At 42.4% G+C, this 24,010-nt stretch overlaps 2 protein-coding genes across 4 annotated transcripts in view; one reads left to right on the top strand and one right to left on the bottom strand.

Annotated features, from left to right (window-relative positions):
• myo1b (myosin IB) overlaps nucleotides 1-14,241 on the bottom strand; it is a 55,019-nt gene extending 40,778 nt beyond the window's left edge. For all 3 annotated transcript variants that reach the window (XM_068572190.1, XM_068572191.1, XM_068572192.1), the window contains exons 1-3: nucleotides 14,043-14,241; nucleotides 6,325-6,471; nucleotides 3,875-3,990 (exon numbers count right to left, since the gene is read on the bottom strand). In XM_068572190.1, the coding sequence (XP_068428291.1) occupies nucleotides 3,875-3,990; nucleotides 6,325-6,450 (242 nt within the window). In that variant the 5' untranslated portion in view covers nucleotides 6,451-6,471; nucleotides 14,043-14,241. The remainder of the gene's footprint in view (nucleotides 1-3,874; nucleotides 3,991-6,324; nucleotides 6,472-14,042) is intronic.
• A 1,121-nt stretch (nucleotides 14,242-15,362) lies between these two features.
• Nucleotides 15,363-23,202, top strand: LOC137783116 (eIF5-mimic protein 2-A). The gene is made up of 12 exons (XM_068572906.1): nucleotides 15,363-15,500; nucleotides 16,180-16,253; nucleotides 16,708-16,884; nucleotides 17,029-17,123; nucleotides 17,209-17,274; nucleotides 17,432-17,567; nucleotides 20,052-20,161; nucleotides 20,392-20,562; nucleotides 21,452-21,598; nucleotides 21,727-21,865; nucleotides 22,083-22,205; nucleotides 22,467-23,202. Exons 2-12 carry the CDS (start codon nucleotides 16,190-16,192, stop codon nucleotides 22,499-22,501), a joined length of 1,263 nt encoding a protein of 420 aa, XP_068429007.1. The 5' UTR covers nucleotides 15,363-15,500; nucleotides 16,180-16,189; the 3' UTR covers nucleotides 22,502-23,202.
• Nucleotides 23,203-24,010: the final 808 nt, after the last annotated feature.

Raw genomic sequence — 24,010 nt, 5'->3', positions numbered from 1 at the left:
GTTTAGAGATAGGGGACCAGCTGCAGTTCTCCCTCCAGCTGATGGGCACACACACACACACACAAACACATACCTCTATTTGTCTAGGGATTACACGAGCAGGTGTGAAACGGATGAACACCTGCACACACACACTCGGTGTTCCAAACTTGTGCTCATGCAACAGACACAAAAACACCACTACTCATACACAAGGTGCATCAGGCATCCTTAGAGATGCAGACACATCAGCAATGAGCCAATGGTGATGCAAGTGCATTAATTAAAAAGGAAATGTGTTTGATTAAACCAATTCTGCTCAGGCACAGTTTCCCGCTTCTAACCAATAACCTTAAGATACGCAGTCGGCACTGTCAACAAACACTGTAGTGTTATTTACACTGCGTTAACGTTATTAAGGGTTGAGCAATTCTCTGTTGCTCGTTATTTGTACTATCGAAACTCTTTGCAGCAACAGTAACGTGAGAAATCAGTAGCTTCATGCTAACAAAAAGGAGAAAAAAAAGAAACAATACTGATATTAAGATTAATAAAAGACCCCTAAGTAACCATCAGGCTTGGAGATTATTATCTCTGCAAACAATCATGTGACACAATGTTATTTTTGTTCAGATGATAATTTAGTTCATTAGTTCAGTTGTATTTATTTGATTTGTTTATAAATATGTTCATCATTATCATCTAATTTATTGATTTTGTTTGCTTTATTACGTCACCATAGGTCAGGCAAAAAAATATATATACACACACACCGGTGAAAGCGTTTGGTGAAATGGTCTTACCTTAAGTTGCTCAACACCTGAACATAAAGATGGCAGATTCAAAACTTCCCTGTGAACTACTTTGGCCTCGACTGATGCAACCTGTTCTGAGCTGCTAACGTTTCACTGTTCAAGTGTCTGATGAGGCAAAGAGAGGCAGAGGAAGCATCTTAAGACCCCCTGATGCTACCTTAATTAAAGCCAAACACTGATCCCTTCAGTCACTGCAGTGATAAAGCTCCTCAGCCCGCTGAAGCTCAGCCACGCAAAGAATAAGGTCATGAAACACAGAAACTTTTTCAAGTTGGAAAACACCAGGAGTTGTACACTTTTCTTTTAGCATTTAACAAATATACATTTTTTGCACACACAAAAAAAAAAATAGGAATCTGAACATTTTGTATTGTTTTATATTTACTCGATCTTGTTCAAAATTAAAACGTCTTTGCTGCAAAGCTATAGCTTAATGTAAAAATAAAAAATAAAAAAAAGGTATGGCGGGGCTGATTCTCAAACTATTTTTAGTTTCAGTTATTTACACGGCAATGGTGAAGGCTATTGTTTAATAAATACATGACTCTCGCCTTAAAATAACGTAGCCAAGTTAATGTGACGCTAACCGAGCTCTAATAGGGAAAAGTGGAAATAAATAATTTGCTTGGTGTTTAAGGCGTGACACGCCACACATTAAAATTGTAGTCATGCTGGCTCTCTGCTCGGCTTTGAATACCAGTCAAGTCACATTCATTCAAATAACATCAAATTAATTCCCAAACCACAGCTGTCCAGCTGCTTCTAGATTTATACAAGAGTGTATTTGAGTGCAAATTCAAAAATGTTGACTGTCTGTTGACAAGACAGTCAGTAAGGAAAAGGTTACACACCAACACAGCATGGTTAGGAGTCTACGGGAACGCAATAATAACGAGTTACGCTTCCTCTACGGGTCTGGAAGATCCATTTTCGCGTCGGGCGCCACCGAGCAGCTTTCATGGGAGTAAATGAAGCGCCGCCGCCAACACTGTAAACTTGTCATCGGGCTTCCTGCACTTAAAGCAGATGGAAGTCGCCATCTCTCTCATCATGCTTTATTTAGACAGCTCAGAGCTCCAGACAGAATAAATAAAAAGCAGAGTTATGACGCGATGGTAACGTACGAGTGCGACTAAAGCTTAAGTAGCCTACAGGAAAAGACATGGATGTGACATGACATTCAGAACAACTGTGCCGATGCATTTGACAGGACTGAGGGTTTAACATTGCTTGAGGAGGATCAATGCAAAGCCCAAAGCTTGGTCCAGATGGCCTGACCGGAGGATTAAGATCAATTTATGTAGCACGTTGATACAATCTGCCTTTGACTGGCATTTTAGGGCCCGTTCCAAGAAGCTGCCCTTTTAAAACAAGGTTTAATCTTCTTTACTTAAAGACTAATGGTAAGATGGTTTTCAGTAAGTTGAGCGGATGTACATTTCAGTCAATAGAAAGCATTTATTTTTTGACAACGTAACCAAGTAATCCATCACTGAAGATGCAGACGTTGAGAACGGAGATGTTGAAGGCTTCTTACTTATTTCAATATGCCCTTGGTTAAGTTTGGATTTTCTCAGGTTGTTCAATTGCAGCTGGTTTTGCTTTATTCAGTGATGGATGGTAGACTTTTTCCTTTACATCTTATTCTCTCCATTATAACGCCCTCAACCTGGCTCTGTGGATTCACAGATGGCTTAGTCATCATTTTGGTTTTAAAGTTTTAGCCAGATGAGTTGGAATGGCTCAGACAGACACGAAAGAAGTAATTAAGTCCAACACAAAACCTATTTTCCTGAAATTGGCAATATTCATGACATTTATTAGTCAAGAACTAAAAACAAAAATGAACATACCAGTGTTTTATTTATTTTTTTAAAGTGACTGGATTGAGTTCATGTCTGTGTGTATGACAATTATTCTAAAAAGACTGACAAATGGTCTGCTATTTAGCCTTTAACCTCTGGTAACTATCTAAATGATCTTGTGGTAATGCATTTAGGAGCAGAGAGCATTTCCGTAAGTGCTTGTCTACTGCCAAACAGCAATGTTGTTTATATGCAGCATTATTAACATTCCTTGGAGTATCCTTCTGGCAACGTACACGTTTGGTTATTGTCAGTTCACAGAAGCAATTAACCGGTTGGGAACGTGTGGGACATTTTGGCATCTGCAGATTTTTACAGGAAGAAAGTAAAGACAAATGACATTCTTTATCCACGTCCAGCGCAACATTATGCTTCGTTTACCAGAGCACACACACAGCTGTAAGCCAACAAAAGCACCCAGTAGCAGGGAGGGATTTCTTACTTCAATGGGGAATGTCTTGTTATGTTATCATCCCTCAACATGTAGCTCTAGATACCTCCTAAAACTTTGATGCTTTTTTTTGAAAACACTGGCCATGAGAAAAACTACTAGTACAAACCAGCACACCAGTATAGAAAAGAAAAGGAGGAAGGACAGACACTGGGAAGTTTCAGGAAAAACGGCTTGAAACTGTGTCATGACAGTTCTGTATAGCTGGCTGTAAAGTGAAGCAAAGCAGCGGGCCTTTGTCTGCAGGGAGTTGGTCTGCTCTGGGACAAGGGCACTCTCGCTCTTTCAGTCTCAGAGGGGTTCTGCTGCAGCCTAGAGACACAGACGGCTAATTGACGAGTGCCAGGCTTTGTTTTATCTTGGCAGCCTCACAGCAATGTTGACTAAATGTTGCCGGTGGACAGATGGCGTGCCACGGTGCTGAATGGCCAGCGAGTGCACCAGACTGACTCTCCGTGCAAGAGCTAGTGTCTGTCTGATCTCAACCCCCTCCCCCTCATTAATCACTGGGTCCAAATTGATAATCCTTACAGAGGTTTTGAAAAAAAAAAAAAAAAAAGAGAGAGAAAAAAAAAACACTGCATCTTTAACAGACAGATGCCAGTTCCTGCTAAAAAACATCCAGACAGGCAAAGTGTCAGCCACACCAGTTCTATGCTGCAGCAAAGAGAGATTTTCACACGAAAGACACCAAAACACTGTCAAAAACTAGCAGGACATACAATGTACATCGATTTGGGAGGAGATTTGGGAGGCAAACTCACATGTGTGGACTAAGTTCATAGAAGTTCCTGTTGCGATACTCCTCCACTTTGTCCGGAGTGTAGATGGGCAAGGACCTGTAGGGGTTCATGGAGATCACCACACTGCCAATGTAAGTCTGCAGGCAGAGGGAGAAATCAAACAGTTAGTGAATCAACTTGTACACAGACTGCTGCCCAACAACTTTTCTACCCCTCAGTCCATTTGGGTGTTAATTGTCAAGTGTTGGTGGGAGGGATTCTACCTAACTGGGTATTCTTAATGTGTTGTTGAGTCATGCAGTGCCTGAAGTGAAACTCAAGACACTTTAAAAGAAGGAAAAGTGGATGGAATCTGCAGGCTGGGCTGTAAACACAGACTACAAAGAGGTCAGGGTGCTAAAGGCGGTTTCAAGTCAGTGTATGAGTTCATGTGTTCAAGTATTCATGATGCCCAACAGGCCTAGCTATCACGCAACACATACAACCCTCAATAAAATCTTTCGTGTAGCATTAGCCAATTACATAACATGTAATTAAAGTGCAAGATACCCAACGGGTCAGCAGTGGGTTTTATTTATTTATTGATTTTTTACCAATATCAGTGACAGCAAAAATAAAAAGCACTGCTTTATCCATTTTCACATAAAACACCTTTTATGTAACACCCGCACAGGTGCTGTTAAACAGAACATTTCTGATATTTGTGAAAGCGAATGTAACCAGCCATCATCATCATCATCATTGTCCTCCTACGTGTGAAAAAGGAGCACAGAGAGCACTTCACAGCATCATCAGAAAACATTTGCTTTGCTTTCCATGGTAATGGCTGTTGCATAATCCACTCTGACAAGAGTGGAGCACGGCCTTCCCTGTGGCAACACCGCGACCTCCCACTGCCTCGTGTTCATAAGCCCACCCGAGGCAAGAAGTGCATTTCAAGAGCAGAGGATGAGGATAGGTGGAGAAAAAAATTATATATTAGAAGTATACCAAGTATTTTTTGCAGAGCATTAAACAAATATTCAACTTGCAAGAGTCTTTCATAACAATTTCCTAAATATTTGTAAATATCCCATCATAAAATAGTTGTATCATTAGCTCATGACCATAGAAATGGCTTAAACTGAGTGTGTCACAACATAAAGAAGAAGAAAAAAACACCATTTATAAACATAAAATCAATCTTTCCCATCTTTTCCCATTTTTTTCGATGCAAAAGCAGAATGCTTGGATGATTGGGTATGTGGGTGGGGCTGAAAATTCAGCGATTATATAGAAAGACTTATAGATGCAAGTTACATATTCAGAGAATCCATTTAGGATGGAGACTGATCTTCCTGTGAAGGAAGAGAGGCCATTACATCTAATCATGCGGCGCACAATGCAGAGCTAATCACGGTTCAAACAGAGTGGGCTTCAGGAATTAAATAAACATGAGGGGAACAATCATCGATTCCTCTTGCTCAGAAAAAAAAAAAAAAAGGAAAAGTCCGACACAAGAAGCGGGGCATCAGTTTAACTCGGCGATTTTCATTCCCTTTGACTTTCAACCGAGTTATTGGATACATGATGTGCCGTCGCCCTGCAAAACAAAGCCATGTTTCTTCTGCTGCGAGTCGTCATACGATAGTTTGGGGTGGGGGTGGGTGACCATTTGGGAGGAATGATGCCTCACGAGGGAAAAATACATTCACATGCAAGAGTTGTACACCACAGATTTATTGGATAAGTATAGGCTTCAGTGCCTTTCCTGGTCAGCACTCTTGAGGTGCAGTTTATGCCACCAACAAGCTCCCATTATAGAGACAAGGTGCCATAATTTACCTTTCCATGAAAATGTCACATTTTAAACCAAAAAAAGGGCAGAAATCAGGGGTTGTGCACCTTTTAAAAAAGGAGCATTTATTAAATAAATAAACTTCAACACGCCACAGGAAAGAAAAGGCTCAAGAGCTTACAGTTTAGGACAGAAAATTGAGGGCATTTGAAATATGAAAACACGATTCCTATTCCTCAGCAGGATGTGGGCTGCATCGCGGAAAAATATCTAGCGCTCCGCGAAGGCAATCATCGCTATACGAGGTGACATCATCCCTCGGGCCGGGAGCCCTGTGAGCCAACAGCAACCAGAGCAGAGCTGTAATCATCAAGGCTGAGTTCGAGAGCAGAGAGCCTAGTTCATCATCCCCGTTTCTTCTGGAGATGGCCAGCCAGCACCCTTAATGCCCCCCGAGCTCTGGTAGTCATGCCTCATTTAAAAAAAGAGGCATCATCTACATTCTTTACTGGCGAGCTTCGTGGATTAGTCAGTTAGTGTGGCCGAGACTTAAATGAGTGAAGGGATGAAAGAACAATGGAGTCATGAAAAGCATCCAAGCGATTCCTTCGGGAAGCCGTCAGTCTTTGGAAGCGGGGACGAGCAGAAGCGCTGAATACGACAGAGATTCACCACTTGGATGTGGTAGACTTACGTAGATCTCATTGTGGTCAAAGCGGTTCCTCAGATTCTCAATGAAGGAGTCCTCGGACAGGGGTTCCAGGAGGACCATGTCGCCGACCCCGATCATGTTGTCTAGAAGTGACGTCTTCACCTCCATTTTGGCTGCAGGTGTCGCCGCCTGCACAGAAATACAGAGAAAGAAAGACACATCACACCGACTGTCAATGGGGGCGGTGCGTTTCTGTCAGCAAGCAAAGACAAAAGTAAACCATGCATGGCTTAAAATACGTCTTAAAATGATTAGCTGTGAATATGAAGAATGAAATGCACATAACGGTTTTGCTGGCCTTCATGTGTTCTGGTGAAAAACAAATGTATCCCCCCCATCACTCCTATTATTTCACGTTTGTTGTCCATCATTGTGAAGGCTCCGACCAAGTTTTTTTTTTCGGAAAGGCATTCTCTGATCAGTAAATAAACGGTCCTAAATTTAGCCAGTGCAAACAAACTCCGGGGTTCGACATGTTTGTACAGCAGCGGTTCGACTCCCGGGGAGGAGCGGGGGCTTTTGATTGGCTATTCAGTTCCGTGGCATGTGAGAATGTCTCATAGGTTATTGCATAACTAAGGAAATTTGTCCTTGACCTGTGGGTGCCTGCTCAGCTGGAATCTGCTCCCGTTTTGGGGGGCTTCTTATCAAAAGAAACAGCCCCCAAACCAGTCGGCTCCATAGCTTGGTCTGCAGCCCTCTTGCTTGTTACAGCAATATAATATTTGGAGCCAGTAAAGGATCTGGGCTGGAGTGCACCGTGACAAAGACTCTGCTGGGGCTGGCAGTTTTCAGTCCAGTGTTGCCTCCCGTCTCCTTTTGGACAGTAATCCCGATGCTATGGGGCCGGAGATAAAAGAGGGGCCTCGGATACATTCAGGGCCTTGATACAGGGCTTTGCTGTGCTAAAAACCCCAATGTCTGCTGTTGTGACAGGCTGACCACAACAGGCCATTAGATGAGGCCATGTAGTCATCTATTGTTCACTGCTCAGAGTCAAGTTTGTCTTTTTTTTGTGTGTGCCAGACACAGACATTGGCTGGTACAGAATAAAGATATGGCAAAGCCACACAAACGCACACATTTAGATATGTTTTTTTCCCCCAATGGGGGGGTGGGAAATGTGATGTTCCGCATGGATTAATATTACAGGAATAGCCGCTAATGCAGCCAAAGATGTGCTGTGAAGTTTGTGTTTTGGGGATTAAACCACTGGATCAGAGGATAAAAGAGAACGTGATCTGATACAATTGGCTGTCGGCCAAAACGGGACGACTCAAAGCGCCAACCTTTCTGCACAAAACCCTCACTTTGTCTCCAAGACGTAACCCTCCACCAGCTGTCAAACCAACTTTCTGCAGCAACTTCAGCGCCGCGAGACATTCCTGTAGAAGTACAAATGGATTCCCTGCGTAGACTTCCACCTCACTTTCCCGCTGGCTTCTGTTCCCCCTGCAGGGCACAGTGTTATTGGACCATAAAGAAGTTGCGAGGCTCTTCGTGGGAGGCAGGACTCAAGTTCCAAAACCACTCACACTTGGCATGAAAACAAATCTTTAAAAAAAAAAGAAAAAAAAAAGGTGGGCCGAGATTGAGGCGGCATGTTGAAAAAGCATTGATATTTTATTGCAATTAAGACTGCACGGGTTCCATCTCGACTCAGGCAGGTACAAAGCTGTGGGACAAATATTTGATCGCTCGTCAACCAGTCGTCCAGTGAGGCCTGTAACTTTGTGCACGCCAACTACAGCTCAATGCCTCGGTCTGATGGCATTGTGTCAAACAATCCTAACTGCTCATGTCTACCAGCTGCTTTGGTTGTCTGCTGTGTTTTGAATCAAGTCATTTTCTCTTCACATAGTTGACAATTCTCTGGAGGGACGAAACAGCAATCCCCCTGCTCTGTGATCTCGCAACATATGTTATCTGTCGGGTAGCATTACATCAGTTTAAATAGAATAGATTGCTAGAATCAAACATTTATATAACTTACAAATGCACTACACGCCTGACCCTCTTTGAATATCGGTCATACAGAGCATCGGTAGACATGTATAAAAGCCTGCCACGATCAATATTGTTCAAACCAAATACTGCAAAGTTAGTTAGCTGCCCAGCTACTGCCAACGTAAAGACATTAAGTGCATTAACAGTGTACAGTGAAATGGCCGAGTCTAGTCTGGTATCAACAAACAGGAGTTTCAAAGGGGACAAAGCCCACTCCTCGGGTGGAAACAGATGCTGAAGCCCCAGATGAGAATACAACAGGCCCACGTCGCCCGAGTGCCTTTGCCAGTCTGACCGACGACATATTGTGTCTGTCTGCACTAGCCTGGATGCCCTCAGCTCCACTGCTGATAACCCACTACCCCAGATTTGGAACTGGCTTCTAGGCAGAGAGTGACACAATCCCATTAATAGCAGTTGCTGCCTGCTGTTAACTGTTGCATTGGACCCAAAGGGGGGAGAATGAGAGAAAACCTGACAGCCTTGATTAAACTCAGGGGATTATCCTCACTGCCGAGTGGTGGAGAGATGAGAATATAGCCCGTCTATGTTGGAAACAAAATAAGTGTACACACATGAAAGACAAAAAAAAAAAATCCCAGTTATGATTTTACAAGTCATTGTATCCGTCTAAATCAAAAAAGGGACCCTTGTGTGAGACTTTTTCAAATGACTAAATAACTGGATTAGAAGTGTCCCGCTTTATCAATCTCTGATGCATTTTGCGTTAGAGAGAGATTGATTAAATCTCTGTGACGCCTGCTTAAGAGGTAAACATCACATGTGCCCACATGGTTTAGCCGCTATTAATCTCGCATCTAAATCTCATGAAAATCAGCGATGTCGCGAAACTTATGGTCAAATGCCCTCATCTGGATTCAGGTTCCCTTTTTCGGCGAGCGCTCTCCAAAAACCCGGCTGGCGGCGTGAGTGGCAGATGGGGGTTTACACGTCATTTAAGTTTGGCACATTGAACGCTGACCTTGTGAGTCAAAAACATGGATCTGGAAAGCGTTTAAATATGATTCCCTAATAATTACTTTTTGCGAGGACGTCCTGGTACAACTCTGCCATCCTCTGCCGTCAGCAACGCGAAATAAACAGACCTGTTTAGTGCCACGAAACAGCCCCGCCCCCTTGATGCCATGCAATGTGCAGCATGCCAGCAAAAATCACCTAGAATGTCAGAAGGACCCGACTGAGTCACTGTTTTGACCCGACATATGACATCCAGACTAGTCACGGGATTTTATTTTAAATTGGAGCTTGATCTATAATTCCAACAGATTAAAGTACTGTTTTTAGAGGCGCGAGTGATTGTATGTGGTCGACCTGGGATTTCGATGCAGACCATTATTATGAGACGCACGTCGCTTCCTGCAACTGACCCTGACCTAGATTCCCCAGCAGGAACAAGCAATGTGAAGAAGAAAAAACGCCATTAAATGTACATATATTATTTACAGGCCTTCGGCGGAGGTCACGTGATCTCTTCTGTGCTTAGGGAGGAGAAAAAAGTCACTTAACCAAAAAGGTCAACAACCGTGCAGGCATTCACATGCCTGCAAAACACACAAGTACTTGTGAGAACACAACAAAACCAAAACCAGCGGAGTCATTAAACCAGCGGTTACTTCTCAGGGTGCATGTGCGTGATTAGAAATTAAGCCGCTCAGCGTGGCGACCAATTTTGAAATGGCCATTTGCAACATGACCGACAAAAGCCGGCCGTCTGTCTACTATGACGTGCGGCCTGTGATGAAGCAAAAGAACATCGTGCGAGCTGCGCTGAGACGCGAGCGCCGTCATTCTACCTTGAGAGCGGTTGTTTGAGAACACAGAGGCGCCTGTGTGTAATCAAATGATAATACAATGCATTGCGCAACGTAACCCTCTGTGACAAATCTCGTCTTTAGATCAGGCTGGGGCAGGGGAGTCACAACATCACAGGCTGATGGCAATGATGGAGATTAAAGCCCGCCCTGACGGAGCAGCAGCAGGGCATTTGGGCTGTGCCAAAAGTGAAGGCCAGAACAGATAGGACAGAGGGGCAGAGAGCGAGCCGCCGCCTGAGAAAGTGACCTGGAATCCAGAGTCTCAACACCGCTCCAGGTGCAGATCTGTGAGAGAGCGTGTGTGTGTCAGGCTGGCACATAACAGACTGGCGCTCCATTTGCAGGCACACTAATGTGACTGCCGACTTGATGATTTCTGTCCGTCAAAAGCAATTTGCAATTCAAAATGGTTGAGTTTTCATGCCACAGCCTGGTTAAACATAAACCTGGAACACAAACAAACACTGCGCTTTATTTACAGTACAGTGCAAACAGCAGGCCCACTGGCAAATTTGCAAAACATGAGCCTACAGCTGGTAATCAAAATGACGACCGAGCAAACAACCGTACAAGAATTAATCCACCAGGTATACAAAACCTTGATTGAAATGAGATGACCGATAAGAACAGCAGCCTGCCCTGAAAAGACACTTCATCAACTTCTTACTGAAAGCAACTTGATCGGAAGAATAATCTGCAAAAGTTGGGCCAGTTTTGTTGTTGTTGTAGAGCAGTGGCAGTGCATGCCCTGACATACTCTGATACACTTTCCCTTTGCAGTAAAAACACACTAAAACCCAAGCGTGATTTACACACCATGGACCGATCAGGTGAAGGCTAGAGCCTTTTACGAAGAATGTAAACCTTCATCGTGAAACAGGTGGCGGTTAACTTTGCCCCTTGCACACACTCGCAGCTTCCAAATAACGATGGCAGGCAACCGTCTGAATCCTAAAAAAATAAATAAAAAATGCCATTACCTACAGAACATAAAGCATGCTCATATCTATGCTCACAGTCCACTTGTAAAGCTTTTAAAGAGGTGAGAGCCGGTGGAGTTGTATATAAAAACCTTGCCTATGAAATCTCCAGTGTGTACAATTAATATGGTCAACAGTCCATTTTTTTTCTCTCCATCCTTATGGTCCAAGCCGTTGAACTTTACGAGTACCAACAGCTCTAAAGTGGCCAAACCACTATTCGCTATCAAATACGAGCACGCAGGAGAACCCTGCAAGGTTGCATTCGCCCCCCCTGCCCCCTCCATCGCCCCCAAGCCTCTCCCACCCCCACCCGCCGTGTTAAAGTACATGACTACACTGAAATATTCCCCAGGCAGCTCTGCATTAGCAGCGACGGCGGCGTCTGCAGAACAGGCTGTCAAACACTTGGTCTGGCTTGGTTTGCCAGACGTGAATGGAGAAAGCAGCTGTAGTGGACTTAACACAGCAACAGTAAGCTGAATGAAAATGCTCTGGGTTATTACTCTCCGGCTCCACGGGGAGACGCGGCACGGAGAGTTTTGCAATTAAACTGAACGGGTGGAAAATTCGCAGTCGAACAGCAACGAGGAAAGTTCTTTGTCCGGGTGGTGGAGACCCTTTCACTTCTGAAGTAACAACATGGGGGAACAAAAAAAGTTGAAAGGGGATCTGGTGGATCACAAAAGCTGGAGAGGCACTGAATTGGAGGTGCGACTACTATACTTTTGGATGAGTCTTCAGAAAGTACATGCATGGGGCCCGGTCCACCTCTGTCGGTAGAGGGCCAACACAAGACTCACGACCTAACAAGTGCAAACACCATTCATCACCATGATGCTAGCCGGGGGACTTTGTGCCTATACACACACACACACACACACCATCTCAACCAACAGTGTCCATGAAGGAGGCTTTTGGCACTTAAAAACAATAATAGAACAGTGATGCAACTGAAAGCAGGCCAGCCAACAAGCTCCCGCTAAGGAGAGCTACTCGAGAAGCCAGCAGTCCCCACTCACTGATGTCTTCCAAGTCTGAGCTGAAAGGTTGTTACTTTTTTTTCCAGGAGGCTCTGTGCAACTCTGAAGGCTTGCCACACACACACTAGCTTTCACAGTCATCTTACATCACTGTTTGTTTGATCAGCGCGGGTAATAAAGTTCCCATCTGGTTCCCCGACTGAGACTCTGGCTAACAGGAGGCGGGACATATTTGTGGAAAACCACAAAGAGAAAAAGACACAATCCTGTTTATAATAATAAAAATAAAAAAAAGGTCCTTTCTGATCTTCTTGAGAATTTCAAGTTCACCGATGGAATTGCAAGTCTGAAAACTGAAAGATTCAAAAGTAGTGCCAAGCAAAGAAAGAATTTTCCATCAAAAACTGGAACATTTAAAGTGAGGAGGAGAATGCGAACATGTGTCACGTTTCCACTGAATTCATGTTCTGTATCAGTTATGGCCCAAAACTTAAGCATGAGTGTGTGTTATCCTGGAAATGTCCATAATAGCTCATCATCTGGACTGAACCGCTTAACGCTGACAAAACAAAAAAGAAAGCAAGACTCAAAGTCAAGGTAAAACTTATGTTTAGACTGAAGTACAATCAGCAGGTTCTGGAGACCTTGACTCACATTTGAAAACCCATCTCAGCTGCTGTTTCCAATTTAAAAATGCTGACACATCCAATTTGCACTACAGAAACAAGAACATTACATGCATCTATTGTGTTTTCACAGCAGCATTTCTCCTATGTTATAATGATTAAGTGATGGTCTATTTGTATTATCTGATCCAACGTCAGGGTATTTTAATACTGTACAGTGATGTTGCCTTTTTCCCTACAGTTTTTCTTCCCAGAAGGCATTCCCCTCCACCATTTGATTGTGCAAGTTCCAGGCTGGATCCCACAAGGGGATCCCGGGAGAAGAAAAGCAGGTCAACTTCGACAAGAAGGAACTTTTGGGATGTTTCTCAGAGAGGTGAATAGTTTCATTCATGCAGTTCGTGCGGAGCAGTAATTTATTCCAGTCCGCAGCAGCATTAAAGATCTCTCGGTGACTGGAGGGTAAACCATACCTTTAGTCAGTTTAAAACTGAAATTGATCAGGGTTTTTTTGTGTGTATATGGATCCAAGTGTTCCCACAGATCATAAGGGCACATAACGCAAGGATGTGATTTTAATGAAACAGGAAGATTTTACTTTGAGTGATCCCACCGTGAAAGGTCAGAGTTGACCGTGTTCATTTACCCCCCTGCACAACAAAAAGAAACGCCCATTTTACATTCACACATTGTTCACTTGCGTGATGATCCGAGGATTATCTCGCCACTTTATAGAGAGGGCATCTGAAACAGCGCCTGTCCGAAAAAGACTCAACTCTTGAATGAGTGTTTTTTCTTTTTTTTCTTTCTTGAGAGTTGACACATCTGCTGCTGTCCTCTGCACGAAGTTTGACTCGTGAGTTACAAAGATGGCACTTAAACCCGCAGATGTATGCAATTAGCGACCACACTTTCCATTAACGTTGCCAAAAATCAGCGTTAGTTCGGGTTTGGAAAGAGACAAACGGCGAAGTAAACCTCCGACACACCGAGTCCTACCGGGTTTGTAATCATAAAACCAATGCAACCAGTACACAAAGAAAAAGACAGATTTAAAAAGAAAGGAGGAAAAAAATCCCCCCCGCCTCCTCCCTCCGCTGCACGAAGTGAGGAGGTATGAATGAATTGGGAAGCAGATGGTCCAAAGGCAATACAAAGTTAACTTTGGAAAAGAAAGTTGCAACAGTGCAACGAACACGACTCAAACACAATCGCAGCAGTTGCATTTCCAGCACATGTAACCGAAGACGTCAAAACGTGCGTCTTTACCTCTGCAAGAGTTGCTCTCTCTCGTCCTAAATCCACTCTAGGAACAAACAAACAAAAAGTAGGATCCCGGAGGTGATTCTCCAAGACTGGAGTGGCTCCTGAAGCCCTTCGCCGCTGCCTTTAGTCTAACTCGCGTCTGCTGTGCTGGATGAGGCTGAACGTGGCTCTCATCTGGACCTCAGCACTTTGAATGAAGCGCTGGATGGACTTGGGAGTGCGAGGGTCCGCCGGGCGTAGGGAGTGGCTGAAACGGCGTCTCTGGGCTAGTCCAGCGTCCCCTAATCACCTCCAGCGCGGGGGGGTGGTGGGGGTTGTGATGCATTCAAATGTTGTCGGGAATTATTTGGCGGTGTCTTTTTCTTCTTCTTTTGTGTTTGACACGCGAAGCACTCTCCGAGACTCAAGCCGTGATTATGGGCAAAATAAACTATGCTACACCTCGCATCTAAACAACACAATCTTGAATTTGGTGCTTGGGTTTGTAAACTAGGATAGAACATTCTGGAAAATTAATAAACACATTATGGATGTGGGATGAATGGACTGATACCATGTGATAAAGCCATACATTTTACATAATTATTATGTATTAGCATATGTAGACAATAGCAGTCGTTGGGCTACAAGTTAAAACTTGGCCAAAACTAACCACAATAAGAATTGCCAAAACTCTTAAGTAGGAATTAGAACCAAGCTTTACGAGGTGAATGGTAACGCAACATTAAAGTTTACGCTTCATCCGATAGGCGGGTAGCTTAACCACCGGATAGCACAACATCCCCCTCCTGTGTCTTAATGATAGATAGCAACGACTTGTTGACCCATTATTTAATGCTCGCCTACTAACTCTGAGTCAGTTTGTTGTGTCAGTAGATTGGGTGAGACCATGGACTCTGTAAATAAATACAAATGCACGTTATATATAGATTTATCCTGTATGCACAGTCTCTGGGTTAAACCAATTCTGATGACCAGAAAACTGACCCTGCTCAGAATGTTTGGGGTGAAACACGAGCTCTATTCATTCCTTTAACGCTGACACAGCGCTGTGGAGATAGGTGGCTACGCGTTGCCTATTCATTCAAGCGTTAACCAAACTAAATGACTACAAACTGTACAAAGGGGGTACATCGCAAGGTTTGACGTTAGCAATCTATTTAGCAGAATAGGCAAACGGTAAATTCCACTATATTGTATTGAATGCTAAATATCTGCATGTCAGTCACCATGGTTCGTTCATTCCGACAATATTTTCTCAGTTTTTAACAGTTTGTGATTTGCTTCTACCCCACACAAGTGTAATGACCCACATCGAATCGGTGTTAATGCGCATGCGTAGTTCTGTCTGCACTTTCCTCTTCTCTGGAATTGCTTGCTAACGCTTCCTGACTGTAACGGTTTAACCAGTGGTATTCGTTTTTATTTTACGTACTGTTTTTGCGCATAAAGAGGATTTCGGTGAGTTTCTGTTTGACTTTGTCCAATGTAATTGAGCGACGGCCCCATATTTAAGCTTATCTTGGCACTGCGTCAGGCGGACGGGCGCTAGCTAGCAAACCTAAGCTAACCCAACGTTAGCTTGACGTTAGCCGGTGTTGGTTGAAGTTAGACACCCACGGCTTTAAACACGTTAAGCTAACGTCCATTCGTTTGTGTCACCTTGTATGCCATTTTTGCCAGATCTTGATTAACCAACATTTTTTTGAAATTATTAATTTATTCGCATCGTATCGGTGAACACGACCGTCCAAGACTGTTGCGTTAGCGGCACAGTTTCCATCATGCTGGTTGAACTCACGCTCGCGAGCTAACGCTAAATTATTTCTATGAACGTTAAGAGGTACGCTAAATAAGGTGGCTGATGGATATGTTTTTATCCCATGCACAATGTGAAAAGTCCAGTGTCGTTCCTTTGTTTGTTCCAATTATATTTAACGTTATATTTTGTTTAATGATAATTTAGTATCGGCCTTCACCTTTTTTAGATGTTGTGTTGCACTATCCTACGTTTTCAGTTGTTACGTATGATTTAGCTAGGTTATGTCTCTACTGTGTTTTTTATTCATGGTTATAGCCTGCGTGTTTTAAAAAGGATACCTGATTTCCTAATTTTGTTTCCTACGTTTTTGTCTTTCAGAGTGTCTTTTATGAGTAATCAAAGGCAGCAGAAGCCTACGCTAACAGGCCAGCGTTTCAAAACTCGCAAAAGAGGTGGAGTGAATCACACAATTTTAAACAAGGAATTAAGAGATGTTGTTTGGTCTAGTTTTATTGAACAAGTAGTCCTCCATCAGATTTCACAAAGAGCACCTGCTTCCATCTATTCATAGTACTGACTTTTTCACCCACCCCCATATCTGTTTACAATCACAGACACCGGGATATGATTCTACAGTTTTATAACTGAAGACTACGCCCAGTTGTCCACAAACTATATATTTAACACATTTAATTAGCTACTGGCAAACACTTTTAGTTAAAAGGGTGATATGTTTCACTGCCACTAAAGGGTAGGCACACGTGTATATGTTAATGTGACTCTACTTTAGGATTTTATGCAAGCGAGATAATGTGTGAATTTGTGTTTGGGTCATAACACGTCTTTTAGAATGTCATAAGCAGCAGGAAAAACTCAAGTAAACTCAAGTGTGCCTTTTTTTTATAGATGAAAAGGAGAGGTTTGATCCCTCCCAGTTTCAGGAAAGCATCGTACAAGGTCTGAACCAATCTGGCACTGATTTGGAGGCTGTCGCTAAGTTCCTTGACGCCTCTGGCGCCAAGCTTGACTACCGACGCTATGTAGAGACTCTTTTCGACATCCTGGTGGCTGGTGGGATGCTGGGTAAGAAGCAAGACTGTCATATTAGTTTCATACATTATGGAGCTGAACACTGTCATGAAACAAATTGTTCACAAAAGCATTTATAGTTGTCGTTCAGTTTATAGGTTCAAATAGTCATGGAATTCTGAAACTGTTTCTTTTTAGCCCCAGGGGGTACCTTGTCAGATGACATGGCCCGCACAGAGTTCTGTCTCTTCAAAGCACAAGAGGACATGGAGACTATGCAGGCATATGCCCAGGTGGATATAATTTATGCCCTACTCAATTTTCACTGTTATCACAGGAAAGTTAACAATCAAAATAATTGTGTTTGTTTCCTTTTAGGTCTTTAACAAGCTCATTCGACGTTACAAATATTTGGAGAAAGGATTTCAGGAGGAGATTAAAAAGGTTTGCATTTACTAAAGGCATCTTTTCAGGAACACATAGTACCTTTCCAGGTTAAGTTTCTGAATTCATGACCATGTTATTCCAACTTAAATGTCAAAAAATGAATATGTCTCACTCAATTCAGCCTATAAGATTGTGTTTGTTTGCGTTTTGGCAGCTGCTGCTGTTTCTCAAGGGCTTCACTGAGTCTGAGCGCAACAAGCTAGCCATGCTAGCAGGAATTCTGCTGGCCAACGGCAATCTCTCTGCAGCCATTCTAAGCAGCCTCTTCAATGAGAACCTCGTCAAAGAAGGTACCAACTTCTCTGCCGTATAGGCTTGCCTAGTTTAGTTAAAAAACTGGGGGTAAAAATATTTGGACTGAGATTACATAATTAGATGTCAAGTGATAATCATGTTATACATTAACATGTATTGATTAAGGGTGGAATTTTTTTTTCATTTGTTTTTAATACCTGAGATGGATAAAAAAAAACTTTATTATTAAACAGAATCCTTTTGAATAGGGTATTTGTTGTATCTCAGTCTCCTTCCCAGTAGTTTTTCAAATGCGTAGCTTATTGTCTTCTAATTTAAGGGTAAAAGTGAACATCACCATAGACTTATATCCCCATGCAAGCCTCAATACTTAACAGTCATTAGCAGACACTAACCAGACACTACCCCAGGCACAGTTCATGAATCTGCACAATTTCCTTTATTTGAAAGTAAGGAGTGTTTAGTCTATTGCTGAAAAAGCTGTAGACTGAAATGCCCTCAATTTCCAGGCCCAAATCTAGTGCAGACGGAAAGGAGCAATGAAACCACCAATTTATGCTTTTGGAAAGGGAAAAGGTATTAGCAGTAGATGCCTACAATCACATCTGATATCTGTGGCGTCTAAGAAAGATGCATCGGATATCTCTAATGGTGTGTTCACACCAAACTCGTCAAGGTTTTTCTTGACACATGTCAAAAAAAGTGTGTTCACACCAAATGCAGCATGACTAATTGCAGTGCCACAAATGGGGCGTGGCTTATCTCTGCCACTTCTCTCCATGAAAAGAGCGAACTTTTCCACTATAGAAGGAATAACCACTACTTCAGCTTTATACTTGTTGTGGAAGTCAAAAAAACGTGGGAACATCAAATGCCCTCGTGTTTGGGTTCATACCACCATCTGTAGCCTCACACAGCTCGATGAATTTCACCGACTCCAGGAACTGCGTCTGGCTTATCGCTGTAAAACTAGTTAGCGTTTCCGCCATCTACCATGGAAATAACCACTTGCTCTGCGTTATACTTGTTGTGTAAATTCCACATACGTCGAAACATGCTGCCAGAGTTGGGAAAGTTCAACTCGCGCGACAAGGCGCTGCAGCCAACGCGCTGTTCGTGCTGCCTCAAATGCGTCTTTCGCGCTGCCGCTTGAAAATACGTGTCATTGCACAGCTTCTACGCAGCTGTGCAATGACTTTGCATGTAGTCTGGACGCGTATCAAAATCTGGATGCGTTTGGTGTGAACACCGTAAGGATTTCTGAGTCATTCAGTTAAGGAAACTGAATTGGTTCTGAACTGCATGAACATCATGATAATCCAATTCTTCCATACGAGTTAGTAAATGTGAGACTGAGGTGACTAGTAGCCTGTCTTCTACTTTTACTAAACCATGTTGTACATTTATAATGGCTAGAGTTTTGTTTTGCTCTAGTTAGTTACTTACCTGGAAATCTACGCAAGTTCCTATATTCTTCTGAAACGCTTGTGTAGTAAGCGTTATCCTTTGCAATTCCAAGGACAAGACCATTGCTCCATAAATTATACATTTGGGGAAATTTAGTCAGTTGGCAATCACAAATGCACAAAACTTTAATCCATCCATAGATAAGCAAACAGGCTCACAAACAGACATGCCAAGCTACCCTCAAATGACTAGTGCCAACAAACACCAGCTGATCAAACTACAATCTATAATCCTAGATTTTTTTTTTAGGTCAATATTTATATTGGAATTTTTTTTTTAAATTCTTTTCCTAAATACATTCATCACTAAATAACTTTTTGATACGGAGTCCTTAAACTGGTCAACTGAGAATTGTTATGTGCTGAGTGGGACGTATTGCCTTTTTAGAGGACCAACTATGAAACATACAATATTTCAAAACTCTCAAACATATCTTTGACTTGTCTTGTTACTCATGATCCGATTTGCTCTGATACCGACACGTCTGCATTAAACTTCTATACTTTGACTAACTTCACTTTAAGTCAAAGGTTTCACGTAAACATGTGCCTCTACGCCCACATAGGAGGAAATGTCTAGTTAATAATCCTCATTCCTAATGCAAAAGGGAACCGGTAGACCCAGCATTATAAGACGACAGAATGGCCCATAATTTGTGAATGTTTAAATTGTCTTGTGACATAAATGAATGCAGATAACACTGTGAAGCTGTGCTTTGATCTGGTGTTTTAGCCACTTGTCTTGCTTGTCTTCTGGAGGGCTTCAGTTGGTCCCACTGGCACCCGATGATAGCCATTTTGCTTTATGTATCGGGGCCTTTTAAAGAGAACCGTAGGTAGAAATTTGAATATGGACAGACTTTTTTTTTTTTTTTTTAATACACCTGTTCTTAACTAATTTAGTTGACTGCATCTTTGTTTTAGGCATTGTTCCAGTTAAAACCTGAGTAATCGCATCCTGTGAGGTTGTTTACAAATGTATTACTCGGGCCTAACTTTATCCTGGCAGGTCTGTTCGCAACAGCTGACTCACATTTTTATGCATTTGTTCAGGTGTTTCAGCATGCTTTGCTGTAAAACTCTTCAAATCCTGGCTTTCTGAAAAGGACATCAACTCTGTTTCTTCCGGTCTCCGGAAGGTTGGCATGGACAGCAGGCTCATGGTGAGAATGACGAGGCTCAGGTGAAGTATTACGCTTCCCAGTGCAGTAAGGGTTTGCCGTCTGCCTGCGCCCCGTAATTACGGTTCTTTGATGAAAATAGGATTAACAATCTGCGTGATTGTGCCATGCAGTACTCAAGGAATTAATGAACAAAGGCTTCTTAATTGCTGAAGAAGCTCATGTCTGACTGAACAGGGTCTGCCTCAATGTTTGACTATCTGCTTTTTCAGGAGCTGTTCCCGGCCAACAAGCGCAGTTGTGAACACTTCTCAAAGTACTTCTCAGACGCCGGACTGACGGAGCTTTCAGACTTTGCCAAAAACCAGCAGTCCATAGGTGCTCGCAAGGAACTGCAGAAAGAGCTTGAGGAGCTTATGTCACGCGGGGAACCCCTCAAAGATGTAAGCCCTTGTTAGTTTTTAAACTGCTTTTACATTAACTGAGTCCCATTTTTGCATATCAGCACCATTTATGACACTTTGTGAAGCCAGTGTGAGTGTCAGAAAACAACACAATCACTTGGCTCCTCAAATTGTTGCAGAGCTTTTACATTGACCTCTTCATTTTTGTAACTTCATCATCATGTGACCATTATAAATAGTTTACTGATAAAAGCACCATTTACATGTCGAGATTATACGAAGACCAATTTGTTTTCGGTCCTCTTCATTTGAGTGGATATTTTGCAGCCAAATTAAAATTGTTTACACAATATTTAACCTTTTTTTTGTTCATTTAAAAGGCGTGTGATACTTTACTTGCTCCTTTGCCTTGTACAAAGGCAATAAAGTATGAATGTCCATGAATATAAAACATGAGTTTACGGATGATGACAATCCCTCCTCTGTATTGTGGAGGTTGGTTTATGGCTTTTTGCCGGTCACACCAGGTTACACTTGTTGTCTTTTTGATTGTTCACAGTTCATTGTGTTTGTGCGCCTTGGCGTTTCGGAGAACAATGCAACGAACAGAGCATAAAGTATATACGCCTCTGTGTGCGCTCAGAGCTTGCGTGCCAAGCACCAAGATAAACAAAGCTTGATATTGTTTTCTTCTTAACTTCTTCACCTGTTTGTCTTGAGGAGGGCTGGTGGAAAGGATGCAGTGAATCAATGACAGTTGCTGAAATCCACTCACCCTCAACATATTATCTGCTCCTGCAAGCTTCGGTATCCTGCCAGGGTTCCCAAACCTCAGGCTTCGAAAAGCAATAACCCTCGGCATATGCTAGTCATGGTTTGCCCACTTTTCCAATAATGTGTGTTCCATCTCTGGACCCGGGTCTGACAGATCATCGCCTATGTCCGAGAGGAAATCAAGAAGAACAACATCTCTGAGCAGACGATGATTGGACTAATTTGGGCCAGCGTAATGAGCTCGGTCGAGTGGAACAAGAAGGAGGAGCTGGTCACCGAACAAGCCATCAAACTTTTAAAGGTGACTTAGCAGAGAAGATAATTGATTTACTAACCCAAAGCCATTTCACCGGCAAAGTGAAAGTAATTTAACAAGTCCAAAAACAACTCGTGAGATGTCTGTACAACTCTTCTGCTTTACTTTCTCAGCAATACAGCCCACTGCTGAAGGCATTCACCTCCCAGGGCCTCTCTGAACTAACTCTCCTGCTGAAGATCCAGGAGTACTGTTACGACAACATCCACTTCATGAAGGCATTCCAGAAGATCGTTGTGCTGCTCTACAAAGGTACGCTCCCTTTTTCATCCTCCTGTTTGCGGGGGAAAAGTCAGTGATGCCATGTGTGAACGATTCCAGATGGGCAGAGATTATAGCCAAAAGTTTGCCTTGATTGATGTCTTCAACCTGCCTGGCGACATTTGTTTTTCAGGCACTTGTGGAAGTATGTGTGCTTTTGGCATCATGTTGGATCAATTAATAATTATTTTTTGTTTGTTTTTTAAAGCGGATGTTTTGAGTGAGGAGGCGATTCTTAAGTGGTACAACGAAGCCCACGTTGCCAAAGGAAAGAGCGTCTTCCTTGAACAGATGAAAAAGTTTGTGGAATGGCTCAAGAACGCAGAGGAAGGTAAGCGTGTCCTCTTTTCTGCTTTGATCACATGGTTTTGGTTCTACCTCTCACAGCCCTAGAATGCCAGAACGTGCCATGAGTTTGTTATAAAGAAAAAATATAACGCACAAATGGACATTTTGATTCATCCCATGTACCCATGTATTTTTTTTTTCCAGTCCTACTTCTATGTGACATTTAAATGACATTGCTGGTAATGGTTACTGTGCATTCATGGCAACTCATAGTGCTGACTGACTTTTATTTGCATCTTTACAGAGTCGTCTGAGTCTGAGGAAGAGGAGGCAGACTGAGGACCTCTACCTCTACCGACAACCATTTTGATTTCTATTTCTACATTAACATAGCACCAGATGCAGTAGAAGAACTCGTTACAGGAGTCTTGTCTGTATTTTGTTTTTTCCTTCTCTATTCCCTACCTCCTAATAACTAGTTCAACTGTAATGTAAGGGCTTTAATATGGTTTTAATTTCCACCATGTTCTATCTCTGAATAAATACTTGTATTCTTCTGTATACTCCTCCAGGAACCGGTCACATGATTACATTTAGCTAAAGAGATCGAAAACCCTTTTTTATGTGACAAAGGGGGACTTTTTTTTTTTTTTGGACAGATGGTTCCTTTTCAAATTGGCCCATTTGGAAGCATATTTCACAGCTATTATATTTAGTCATGGAACTCAAATTTGCCAGAGGTCTGTCTGTGAAGCCATGATATCTTGCTCCTCTAAAAGGCAAACTGTTTTTGCAACCTCATTTTACATTTCTGCCAATTATGTGACTTGGAATGTTTTGCCAGTTTTTAGATTCTGTCTCCATTATTGGTGCTGGAGATATGTCATTTAAAACAGAGGTTATGGTGGCCATGCCCCACAAAATGAACTTTTAATTGTTTTCTACATCTTAAAAAAACAGAACCATGCAAGTGTATTTCTTTTTTCCTTTACCATACAGTTTGACTTTTTAAAATAAAGGGAAATTAATGGTTTTCATTACTGCTGGATTTACTGTTAAACTACTTACTAATTACTTATCAAATCACCATTATAGTGTGAACATGCATAATGAAAATATCATGAACAGTTAGACAAATATCTTAGTCAAAAATACACCGCAAATGGAGCAGAACAGGAAATCCATCTCTTGTGTCACAGATCAACTTGTGTTCCCTCAATATTTCGATTGTTTGATCTCCTGCAGCCCCATTTAATCAAGTAATCAAGAAAGGCAGCCTAGCATGCGTGACCCGAGGAGCAAACAACCATCTCGTTTACCTCACTTCTGTCCCACTTTAAAATCGTAATTATGGCTCAGTCAAGCATGCAAATATGAGCGTGAGACGGTGATTCGAGATCTTATGAAAACGGAGGTCCATGCACATTCATTACAAGTCATTTTACAAAGTCTGAGAAACGGACCGCTCATTTTAATGACATACTGCAAAAGTAATTGTGAATTCAGAGTGCAGATTTAACCTCATGCACGGCAGGTGATCTCAGTATCGGGCAAACTTTGCATTGATTTTCCCCAACCAACCAAGCTACTGTTTTTCCATCGGTAGTGTTGAGTCGAGACCTTTTATCTCTTCTCTTAGAAATGATCTATTCATGCATGTGTGAGTATTTTTTGTGTTTCTTCCAGAGGATAATGATTCGGTTCAGTAGCAGCCATCATACAGACCAAGGCCTGGAATGAATGCATTGGAATGGTGATGGTAGGACGTATTGTGAGTAAAGGCAAAAATGAATACTCACCATTTTCTCAAGTGTCATTACAATGACCTTGCTACATAGGATGAGTGAT

The sequence above is a fragment of the Clinocottus analis genome, unplaced genomic scaffold (assembly GCF_023055335.1).
Source record: "Clinocottus analis isolate CAN_PGR_092001 unplaced genomic scaffold, fCliAna1.0.p SCAF_12, whole genome shotgun sequence".
Taxonomy (NCBI): domain Eukaryota; kingdom Metazoa; phylum Chordata; class Actinopteri; order Perciformes; family Cottidae; genus Clinocottus; species Clinocottus analis.
The sequence above is the reverse complement of the archived record's forward strand: the minus strand, read 5'-3'. Positions and strand labels throughout refer to the sequence as shown.